Genomic DNA, 12,112 nt, shown 5'->3' on the forward strand with positions numbered 1-12,112 from the left:
GCACTGTTTCTCCTGTGCAGTCAGTCATTTCGCCCCCTTTAAGTTATGAAGGTTTTTCAAAAAAGGAACAGAGGACAGTAAGAGTGTAAATCTACCAAAATCAGAGGACTTAGAACTCAGGATAATAGCTGAATCTGCTGTTCACTCATACAGCTGTGATGAGCACAGAGAAGATGGGAGCTCCCCAACTGGAAAAAAAAAATTGTTCAAGAAGTGAAGTCCTATGTTTGAGTGATAGAAAATCAAACCGACAAGCGTTATTTTTCAGCTCAGACAGATGGGGAAACAGAGTGAGATCATTCCATGGAGTCTCTGCAGCAAGAGACATTCTGGAGCAAATATTCTGTTTGGTTTCAAAAGTTTAGTTCATGTGATTAGATGCATAGGAGGTGTCCCCCACAAACTGAAAAATACTGCAAAACAATGCCTTGATAACAGCCTTTAAAGGAAATACATAATATAAGTCTTGTAGACATTAGTTGTAGATCAGACCTATCCTATTTATGCAACATCTAGAGACACTGGTACTTAACTGCATTACAGAAAAATTCAGTGATAGGCCCTGTTCAAGGCCTGCAGCCTGGGGGTTCTCTAGACTGGAGCTCCCGCTCCCTCTGCCCTTCCCCAGCACTGCTCCAACTCAGGTACCCTTCTCAGCTCCCCAGGCAGCCAGGTCCTTCTCTCTCAAAGGCGAGAGAGAGAGTCTGTGTGTGCTCCTGGCCCACTGCTCTTGTAGACATTAGTTGCTCATCCCTAATTGCTCCCCTGCACCATAGAGTCAGTGGGCTCTAGGGATGTGCCAGAGAATCCCTGGGATTTGGGCTATTAAATTTACACTAAACCTGAACGGTTTTGAAAGCCATAACCAAAGATTCCAAACCCAGATTAAGAAGAGTGGGGAAGAGGTCATGGATGATGCGCTCCAGGTCTTATTCAGATCTGTAAAAAAGAATTTGGAGAGCAGAGCTTGGTGAGCGTGTGATCAGGGCTGGCTTCAGGCACCAGCTTACCAAGCAGGTGTTGGGGCGGCCACTTCGGAGAGGGGTGGCACGTCCAGCTGTTCGGCGGCAATTCAGCGGACGGTCCCTCACTCTTGCTCGGAGCGAAGGACCTCTCGCCAAATTGCTGCCGCAGATCACGATCGTGACTTTTTTTTGTTTGTTTGGCTGCTTGGGGCAGCCAAAACCCTGGAGCCAGCCCTGCGTGCGATAGATGTGATGAGTGCATTACACATGCTCTGGGAGTGACCAGTGTGGCATGTGCCCCCCAGCACTCCTCGACACATGCTGGATAGATTAGGGAGGCGGTGTGTCTTAGTGGAAAGGGCACAGGAGTGGGACTTCGGAGGCCTAGATTCTGTTCCTGGCTCTGCTGTGGGGTGACCTTGGGCATTTCACCACTCAGTGCCAAGATGGGAGTAATGCTCCTGACCTCCTTGGTAAAGTGCTGGGAGAGCTGCTGACGATTAGAGAGGGGTGTTATTAATACCAGTTTGCTCAATGTCACTGGCACCTGCTGCTCCAGTACAGACAGGGGAATTCAGAGCTTGTAGTTTGCCCTCAGATGTTCATTTTCCTCATTTTAAATAAGTAAGCTTGCTCTCCTGAATCAAATGCCTTTTTCATCTATTGAAAGAGCGACTGTCTGATGGCTAGACCTGATGGATGAGAGCACCTGTCTGATGTTGCCTGAAGCCGGCTGGCCTTTCACAAACCCTGCTGGGTCTCTGTGTAGAACATCTAATAAAATAAGAGTCGTGTTGAAATTGATAATCAACATTTAGCAGGCAGAGGAGCCTAAAATCAAGCCCAGGTGGCTCTCATATGTTCTGCATGTATCTCCTGGAAAAGCCGACCTTTCCCAAATGTCACTGTAGCAATTCACTTAGTAAAGGAGCTTACGGATTTGGAAGGCTGCAGATTGATTGTTGGGAAGCTGTCACTTCCAGGAGGCTTCCCACAAGGGTTCTGACATTTCCTCAATGACTGAGATTTTGGGGGAGCTACATTTAGGAGTTATTCATTCGTGTTTCCTCCTCGTCAATTTTTAATGTAGATCAATGGTTTTCCACCTTTTTGCATTTGTGGACCCCTAAAAATTTTCAAATGGAGGTGCGGACCCCTTTGGAATTCTTAGACATAATCTGCAGACCCTTGATTGAAAACCACTGATTTAGATTTTAAAAAAACAAATGATTAGTCACAGGATCTGTCAGAGGGTTAGGACCAATTCTCATAGATGAAGGAATGATCTTCTGGCTTTAAGGCCTCCTGTCCTCTCCCTTCGCTAATGAATAGTGCAGTTCTTTCTACTCATATCAAATTGAATTTTCTCTGGGAAATGTAAGTGGTAAATACACAAAGTGAGAGCACTTTAAAGTACTGATGAGAGATTACAGATTCTACTGATATTTCTCATTTCTTTAGTAAAATGGAATCCCTCACACAGGCAGAATCTTTCCAAGTGGAAGAATTTTTAGGGCAGCCACTGTATATGGCTCGAGATCTAGAGAGATTCAGCACAAGAGCCAGATGTTAACTCAGCTTCTAATGTCCAACTTCCAGCCACAACCATATTCTATCTAATCTACTTGTCTGACATTTGGAAGCTCCATCTGAAGAGGCCACGGTACTAGGAATTTTCACGGCACATCTGCTCTGCCCAGAATATTTTTCTCATAGACTCATAGACTCATAGACATTAAGGTCAGAAGGGACCATTATGATCATCTGGTCTGACCCCCTGCATGCTGCAGGCCGCAAGACCCTTCCCTGGACTCTACCGTTGAAGTCCCCAATCCTGTGTTTTAGTGACTTCAATTGGCTGAGACCCTCCTGCTAGTGATCCCTGCCCCATGCTGCGGAGGAAGGCGAAAAACCTCCAGAGGCTCAGCCAATCTACCCTGGAGGAAAATTCCTTCCCGACCCCAAATATGGCGATCAGTAATACCCCGAGCATATAGGCAAGAGTCTCCAGCCTGACCCTTGTTGGCCATTATGCTGTTCATGTACCATTGCTTGGTTTTCCTTGGCTACTATGTTTTATCATTAAACCATTCCCTCCATAAACTCATCCAACTTAATCTTAAAACCAGACAGGTCCGTCGCCCCCACCGTTTCCCTCGGAAGGCCGTTCCAATATTTCACCCCTCTGATGGTCAGAAACCTTCGTCTAATTTCAAGCCTAAACTTCCCCCCGGCCAGTTTGTATCCATTCGTTCTCGTGTCCACATTAGTACTAAACTGGAATAATTCCTCTCCCTCCCTTGTATTAACCCTTCTGATATATTTAAAGATAGCAATCATATCCCCCCTCAGCCTTCGCTTTGTCAGACTAAACAACCCAAGCTCCTCTAATCTCTTTTCATACGACAGGTTTTCCATTCCTCTGATCATCTTAGTCGCCCTTCTCTGCACCCGTTCCAGTTTGAGTTCATCTTTTTTAAACATCGGAGACCAGAACTGCACACAGTACTCCAAATGAGGTCTCACCAGCGCCTTATACAACGGAAGCAGGACCTCCCTATCTCTACTAGATATACCTCGCCTAATACATCCCAAGACCGCATTGGCTTTTTTCACCGCCACGTCACATTGCCGACTCATAGTCATCCTGCGGTCCACAAGGACCCCTAGGTCCTTCTCCTCTTCCGTTACTTCTAACCAATGCGTCCCCATCTTGTAACTAAAATTGTTATTATTCGTCCCCAAGTGCATCACCTTACACTTTTTACTATTAAATTTCATCCTATTTCTGATACTCCAATTCACAAGCTCATTCAAGTCTCCCTGCAGAGTATCCCTATCCTCCTCCGAGTTTGCAACTCCTCCCACCTTCGTATCATCCGCAAACTTTATCAGCCCACTCTTGCAATCGGTCCCGAGGTCAGTTATAAATAGATTAAATAAGATGGGTCCCAAAACCGAACCTTGAGGCACTCCACTAGTAACCTCCCTCCAACCCGACAATTCACCCTTTAATACGACCCGCTGCATTCTCCCCATTAACCAATTCCCTATCCACCTCTGGATTTTCATTTCGATCCCCATGTTTTTCATTTTAACCAATAGTTCCTCATGGGGTACTGTATCAAACGCCTTACTGAAATCCAGGTATATTAGGTCCACCGCATTTCCCTTATCTAATAAGTCCGTTACTTTCTCAAAGAAGGAGATCAGATTCGTTTGGCACGATCTGCCCTTCGTAAAACCATGCTGTAATTTATCGCATTTGCCATTAACTTCAAGGTCCTCAACTAGTTTCTCTTTCAGAATCTTCTCCAGCACCTTGCACACTACTGATGTTAAACTAACAGGCCTATAGTTACCCGGGTCACTTTTTTTCCCTTTCTTGAAAATAGGAACCACATTGGCTATTCTCCAGTCTAACGGGACTACCCCCGAGTTTACAGATTCATTAAATATAGTCGCTAATGGGCCTGCTATTTCCCGCGCCAATTCCTTCAATATTCTCGGATGAAGATCGTCCGGTCCACCCGACTTAGTCCCATTAAGGCGTTCTAGTTTTGTTTCTACCTCGGATGCGGTAATCCCCCATCCCGTATGCCCCTCTGTAACGGTGCTAGTATCCCTAATACCTTCATTGGCCTCATTAAACACCGATGCAAAATATTCATTGAGATATTGCGCCATGCCTAGATTATCTTTAATCTCCTCTCCGGCTATAGTCTTCAGCGGTCCCACTTCTTCTTTCTTTGCTTTCTTCCTATTTATATGGCTGTAAAACCTCTTACTATTACTTTTAATTCCCCTCGCTAAGTCCAACTCTTCCCGGCCTTTGGCCTTTCTCACTCTATCTCTACATTCTCTGACTTCGCTAAGGTAAGTTTCCTTACTGATCCCTCCCCTCTTCCACTCTTTGTACGCTTTCTGTTTTTTCCTAATCGCCCCTTTCAGCCGGTCGCTCATCCAGCTCGGTCTAAGTCTCTTGCTTAGTAATCTTTTTCCCTTTTTGGGGATACAGGCCTCTGACAGCTCTTGCATCTTTAACTTAAAGTAATCCCAGGCTTCTTCTGCCTTTAGGTCCCTTAATACGTTTGCCCAATCCACTTCCCTTACCAGTCCCCTTAATTTGTTAAAATTGGCCTTTTTAAAATTATAAACCCTAGTCTTTGACTTAATTCTGGTACTCTTTCCATTTAGTTTAAAGCGAATTAGCTCATGATCACTGGAGCCCAAGTTGTCCCCCACTACCACTTCCTCAACAAGGTCCTCACTACTTACCAGAATCAAATCTAAAATGGCCTCCCCCCTCGTCGGCTCAGCTACCACTTGATAAAGGAATTGATCCGCAAGCACATCTAGGAACATCTGAGCCCTATTATTGCCTCTAGTTTTTTTTCCCCAATCTATATCCGGGAAGTTAAAGTCCCCCATAATTACACAGTTTCTATTAGTATTTACCTCCCTTAATACATTAAACAATTCCTTATCCATATCCTGGGTCGATCCCGGCGGTCTATAGCACACCCCAAGCACTATCCCCGGAGAGGCTCTAGTAGTACTTTTACCCAGCTTGAGTATCGCCCAGACGGACTCTGTATTATCTATTCCATCCACTATTATTTCTTTACAGCTTATTTCACTATTGACATACAATGCCACCCCCCCACCTTTACCTTTATCCCGGTCTTTCCTAAACAGCGCATACCCCTCCATACCTGTGTTCCAGTCGTGACTGCCATTCCACCACGTTTCAGTTATTCCTACGATATCCGGTTTCAATTCTCGGACCAAGAGCTCCAATTCCTCCATTTTATTACCTAGGCTTCTCGCATTGGTGTACAAACAGCCTAATGTATGTCGTTTAGCCTGTCTCCCATTACTAGCACTGTATGTTGCGGGCCTCTTTGTGTTCGTCCCACCTGTCCCTCCTATGTCCAATCTCATCTCCCCGGCTATGTCTCCTCTTATTACACTCAGCTTTCCAATACCGGAAACTGGCGTGGAGATTAACTGTGCATCTCCCAACCATCTCCCCAAACTTCCTAGTTTAAAGCTCTTTTGATAAGATGAGCCAGCCTCCCTCCCAGAAGTCTATTTCCTTCCCTACTCAGGTGAAGCCCATCCCGCGAGAACAGGTGTCTGTCCCCGAAAGCCTCCCAGTGGCCATACATCCCAAAGCCCTCCTTATAGCACCACTCCCTTAGCCAACTATTTATCCTCACAATCCTATCAGCCCTTTGCTGCCCTTCCCTTGGAACAGGCAGAATCCCACTAAAGATAACCTGAGCCTCTATCTCCTTGAGAGTCTTCCCCAGCCTGGCATAATCTCCCTTGACTCTCTCTAACGAGAACCTAGCCGTGTCATTCGTTCCTACATGAAGGATTATCAAGGGGTTCTTACCTGCTCCTTTTAGGATCCTTTTCAACCGCAGGTCCACATCGCGTATCTTTGCACCCGGTAGACAGCACACCCTTCTGTTCTCCGGGTCCGCCCTGGTCACAGGCCTGTCCAGTCTCCTCAGTAAAGAGTCTCCAATTACATACACCTGCCTTCGCCTGGCAACAGTGCGATCTAGTAATCTAGTCTCCGATCCCTCTAGTCCTGACCTGTGTCTGCTCCTATCTTCCCTTATGCTCCCCCTTATGCCTTCCTGTATCCTCTGGTGGCCCATAATTGGTGCTGTCTCCATCAACTCCTCCCCGCTCTCTCTCGGACTAGCAGCTCTTCTCTTCTTCCTCACCCTCCCACCTTCAGTCACCACCTGCTGCCCCTCTACCTCGTTCTCCAAACACTCAAACCTATTCCTGAGTTCTATTCCCCCCTCACTGGCCCTCCTTTTCCTTGGCCTACTTCTCACAGTCACATGCTTCCACTTCCCTGGATCTCCTCCTTCCATTCCCCTCTCGCTGTCATCTACTACTGCCTCCTCCTGCACCCTAGAGCCTTCCCCTTCAGCCCCGCCTTGCCCATCCTCCATCAGCTGCTCAAACCCCCGCCTAAACTCCACCAGGGTCACTACCTGCATCTCCAGCCCCTTAATCTTTTCCTCCAGTAACACTATGAGGCGACACTTCATACACACATACCTTTGTTCCGGGTCTCCTGCTAGGACTATATACATACCACAGCTTCCGCATGCAGCCATCTGCATTCTGTCTGCTGCTGCTGCTTGGCTCATAGCTGTTGCGGTCTCTGCCCACAGCACCTGGGGACACAGAGCACACAGCGCACCCCGCCCTCCTGCCTCCCCCTTTACCTCCCGCTGAGAACTCCCTCTCAAACTCCCCTGTTAGCCGCCCTGTTGGCTGCCGCTGCTCGCAGCTGTACCGCTGCCTGGCTGGGCGGCCGCTTTTATGGGCCCCTTGATCAGCCAAGCCCCGCCCCCTGCTCAGGGCTCGGCGTCCGTCCCAGCACCCAGCCCCTGCCGGCCCCTACAAACAAACAAACACACAAGAACACCCAAGAACACCCAGGACAGATGCAAATACAGATGCAAATACAGGTACCTTCTCCTCCAATGAGAACTCCCTCTCAGACTCCCCTGTTAGCCGCCCTGTTGGCTGCCGCTGCTCGCAGCTGTACCGCTGCCTGGCTGGGCGGCCGCTTTTATGGGCCCCTTGATCAGCCAAGCCCCGCCCCCTGCTCAGGGCTCGGCGTCCGTCCCAGCACCCAGCCCCTGCCGGCCCCTACAAACAAACAAACACACAAGAACACCCAAGAACACCCAGGACAGATGCAAATACAGATGCAAATACAGGTACCTTCTCCTCCAATGAGAACTCCCTCTCAAACTCCCCTGTTAGCCGCCCTGTTGGCTGCCGCTGCTCTGATCTTTTTAACAACCATAACCAGCCACCTCTGTTATAAATAGAACAGTCCCATGCCTTTGCTGTTCATTAGCCTTGGATACACCACCTCTGAAATCATCCCACAGATAGAGAGGTTCAACCGCCTTGGAGGAGAAATCAGAAGAGTCTCAATTGCTGCCCAACCCAGTGCCCATTTTGCACCTTCTCTGTGGCAGCTACAGTGCTGATGGAGCAGGTTGAACTATGAAGCTCAGCACCTCAGCTGGTGTCTATTTAGACTGGGGCATGCATGAGAGCAAACTGGCTGAGGGTCAACCCAGACAAGAAGGGGATGGTGGGTGGGGGAAGCAGCTGGGGGTGATAACATAAGAACGGACATACTGGGTCAGACCAATGGTCCATCCAGCCAAGTATCCTGTCTTCTTAAGTGACCAATGCCAGGTGCTTCAGAGGGCATGAACAGAACAGGGCACTTATCGAAAGATCCATCTCCTGTTGTCCTCTCCCAGGTTCTGGCAGTTGGAGGCAGATGGCAGAAGTAATATCAATCTGAGGGAGTGCGTCCACCATTAGTCACTAGGATTTGGAATTTAGGGGTGATTCTAACCCCCCCGCTGCTATCTGACCATCATATTACAGCCAGAGCCCAGTCAGCTTTGTACCAGCTGCATCCAGCTAGGAGGTGGTGGCCTTTCCTTTTGGACGTGAGTCTGACCACTGTCGCCCAGATCTTTGTCATCTCAGGATTAGACTGTTGCAATGTGCTGTACACGGGGCTACCCCTGAAAACCATTCAGAGACTGACGCTGGTGCAGATCGAGATGGCTCACTTACAGAGCGGGGCATCTCCTGGGAACTCATGGCACTCCGGGGTTGACACTGGCTGTCCACTGGTCTCCGGGTAGAGTTTAAGATGTTCGTTATGACCAGTAAAGCCCTAACTGGCTTGGGACTGGCCTACCTGAGGCATCGCCTCTGCCCCATGCCATGCTGCCACAGCTGTGGTTTGCAGGGGCGCTCGAGCTGACTCTCCCCCGTTATCCAAGCGGGGGCGGGGTTTCAGAGAAGGGGCAGGGCGTGGGTGGTGTCTCAGAGGAGGGGAGGGGCAGGAGGCGGGGAAACGGTGTTCAGTTTTGTGCGTGTTACACACATCTCTGTAGGAGAAAGGCCTGGCTGAATTCCTGTTCTCTCTAGCTGCCCCTATGCATAGGAGCCGGAGGGGGGACATGCTGGCTGCTTCCCAGGAGCCACGCGGTGCGGAGGTTAGCAGGGAGCCTGCCAGCCCCGCTGTGCAATGCCACCAACCAGACAGTCTGACCATGCACCTCAGCTATTCTAACCTGCAGAATTCCAGTGTAATGTACCAGAGAGCCAGGTCTCCAGGGAGAGCAGTGCTCACATAATAACCCACTGCAGAAATGGGTGTCGTTAAACACACGAGGGCACATGCTCCAGTACACACTCTTTATGTGTTCCTTACCCATATAAAACCAGCGAGCCCAACACCAATCAATACGAAGAACAGTGCCTCTCCTGCATTCTGCCGGGTGGGGTGGGGGTGGGGGTGGGTGTGATGAGTTACCTCCAAGCCGGGCAGCTCTTCGGGAGGGGCTACGTGCTTTATTCATGTTTTCCCAGCATTTACATGGGAGTTTTCACAAAAGGTTAGACTTACTGGCTCAGATCCAAGCAAGCCAGATCCAGATTCTGCCCCTTTCTACTAAGCATCATGGTGACTAGGGCTGAAGACCAGGTGTCTTCCTTGAGGCCCCATTTAATGTGATTGTGACTCCACCCACTTAGAAACCTGACTCAGCACGTTTCTCTAGCCACTGGGACATCACAGCCAGTATTTTTGCCTTACTAGTTTGTTAGTCAAATAGCTGGTCACTATTGGATTCCGCTATTTCGAGTTCATTGTCCCTGGTCGCTTCTACATCTGCAGTGTCATCCTTTGAGAGAGGCTGGAAGTGAGCCCGTTTCAGAGTAATAATTGTGTCTACTCATCCATGACTCCAAACAACCTGCATAAGCTTTGATTAAGGCTTTGAATCTACTGAGAAGCAGGCAGATAATCAGTGTAAGTGATTCTTTTGCCTGCATTTCTTCCTATTCTAGGAGTGAAGCGCCTGAAATAGCATTCTCCAGTTGGTGTGTCTGAAGCACCTACTCATGGAATCCCTCCATACAACGGTCTTAACGATGGGTCTGAAATACGAGGCCTTTGCACTCATCCTGCTGGTGATCTGAAATGTGTACCTGGGACAGAGCAGGCACTGACCAACGGCAATGAACCTGGGCAGCTCCTAGTTCCGCTGGTGTGGATCTTCATTACCCCTTCACTGTGAAAGTGTGGCCTGGGCTCCCCAAGGGCTCTCCTGAAAGATGAGTGATGGCGTGTGGATCTCCCTCAGCCCGACAGAATTTTCGCAGCTCCAGCAATATTCTGATTGTGAGTACTGAAATTCTCTCCTAGCTCTGCTGTCATGTGTGGCTGGCTGTGGGGCGTGTTAGGGGGGAGGAATGAGTGGCCTTGACAACAGCCCAGGCATCTCCAGAGCTTTCTGTACAAGACAAATATGGCTGTATTCTCCTTTTCCTAGTGACTGTACCTAGAACTCATTCCATGGTGCAGCACCAGGCCATCTCCTCACTGCCTGGGAAATAGGCAAACTAAAGCACTGAGCAGTGATGACCCACAGAGGTCTTATACGGAACTTTATAGATCCTGCAGATGCTACCAGTCATCTGTGTTGTCAGAGGCTTTGCGCACATGTTGTGTGTAGGAACACGATGTAGTTACTCTGTTTATCACTGAACCCATAACGATGTCTTTTATGGTAGTGCTGTGATGAACTCAGGTGCAGTAATACGGTAGCTGTGGAGCAGACACACTGACTCAGCACTATAGCTGGCTGGGAATTTTTTGGCTGAATTTCTTTTGTTGGAAAATGACCGTTTGTTGAAATTGAAATGTGTATTGGTTGTGACAAAATGTTTGTTGGGAAGGTTTCCCTGGTGCAGGATGGCCTCCAGGGAGACTCAACCCACAACAGGCCAGTGGTGAGAACACTTGCTTTGGATGTGAGTGTCCCCATGGAAGGAGGCAGAGCAGGTGTTGGAATGTGGGTCTTCCATATCTCATCTGTGTGTGGCTTTTGGCTGGGCTGGGCTGGGCTGGGGAAAGGTCTCTCTCTCTCTCTCTCTTGTTCCTCACAAAAAAATTCAAAAAGGCTCCTTTTCATTCCCCGGCAGAAGGCAAACAAATGTTAACACCTTGAAGTCTTTCACAAAAGAGAATTCTTGTTCTCCAGTCAACCCTACTCAGCATAACTCGCCAGTTGTCCATCATTTCTGTACCGGATCGCCCCTGTCCCAGGAGCTGTCCTGTTTGTCACAAGTCTGGCCTGTAATGTTGGTAGAACTTGGGGGGAGGGAGTTTGGTCAGGTCCGTTTTTCTCCCATTAACCTTATTACCATGATTTAATCTTTCAGAGATTAGCCTAACATCATTTTTCAGCAGCTGTGTTGCTGATTAGGGGACGCTGTCTCCAGAAACATAGACAGAAGATTTTGTGGGCTTATTTCTACAGTGGCTGGATTAGACCCTTCAAATCTACTCCCGCTTTCAGGCAAGGGCAGCATTTTCCTGTGGTATTCTGCTCTATTTTGATCCTGTGTCTAAATCCAGGTTATCTGAACCCACCACGTCTCCTGGGGCCCTGAGACCAGAGCAAAGAGAATTAAAAGTAAACTGGCGCCCATTAAAGCATTCTAGGAAGGAACTCTTCTCAAGTATTTATAGCTGCAGTGCTCCTGAAAAGAGCCTGGTCTGAAAGCAGCTCTGCTCCCTTTGCAGGGGGTGCCTGCGGGCTCAGCGATTTTCCATCCCTGGGGTGATGAGGAGGAGGAACAGCTACAATGGCAACATTCCGGCCCTTTAGAAGGACCTGCTTTGCATCACTAGTTGGAGGCTAGCCACTGCTGTAGGGCTGCCTGGCAGAAATCCCTCCTGCCTTCGGTTTAGGCAGCATCCGGAGGTGATGGTTTACTTCAGCTGCTCCAGAGTCCCTGGGGAAGCTCAGATCTTGATCCCTTTGCACTAAACTAAAGTTGTTTTACCCATTGTTTGGACCAAATCACTGTCCCGTCCTCCCCCACATTGAACCCACCCCTGTTCTCCCTTCCACTGCTGCATTGGGTCTAGCTGCTTATGACTGCCGTCAAGGCCCTGCCAAGCACTGGCACGCTGAGCAAGAATCTGCAGGAGGAAATCCTTGTCAGATAGCCTTCTACAATCAGAAGGGGACAATCTGGCCTAGACTTAGCCAATATAT

General features: G+C 48.7%; 1 protein-coding gene across 5 annotated transcripts in view; it reads left to right on the forward strand.

The window, feature by feature from the left end:
- DGKG (diacylglycerol kinase gamma) overlaps nt 1–12,112 on the forward strand; it is a 143,735-nt gene that overhangs the window by 14,368 nt on the left and 117,255 nt on the right. For 4 of the 5 annotated variants that reach the window (XM_054040177.1, XM_054040181.1, XM_054040179.1 and 1 more), the window contains exon 2: nt 9,894–10,227. In XM_054040177.1, coding sequence (XP_053896152.1) covers nt 10,161–10,227 — 67 coding nt within the window. In that variant the 5' untranslated portion in view covers nt 9,894–10,160. Of the gene's footprint in view, nt 1–9,463; nt 10,228–12,112 lie in introns of those variants that run through there. The other variant, XM_054040178.1, reaches the window with a different exon arrangement.

Source organism: Malaclemys terrapin, chromosome 9, assembly GCF_027887155.1.
Source record: "Malaclemys terrapin pileata isolate rMalTer1 chromosome 9, rMalTer1.hap1, whole genome shotgun sequence".
In the NCBI taxonomy this organism is placed as follows: domain Eukaryota; kingdom Metazoa; phylum Chordata; order Testudines; family Emydidae; genus Malaclemys; species Malaclemys terrapin.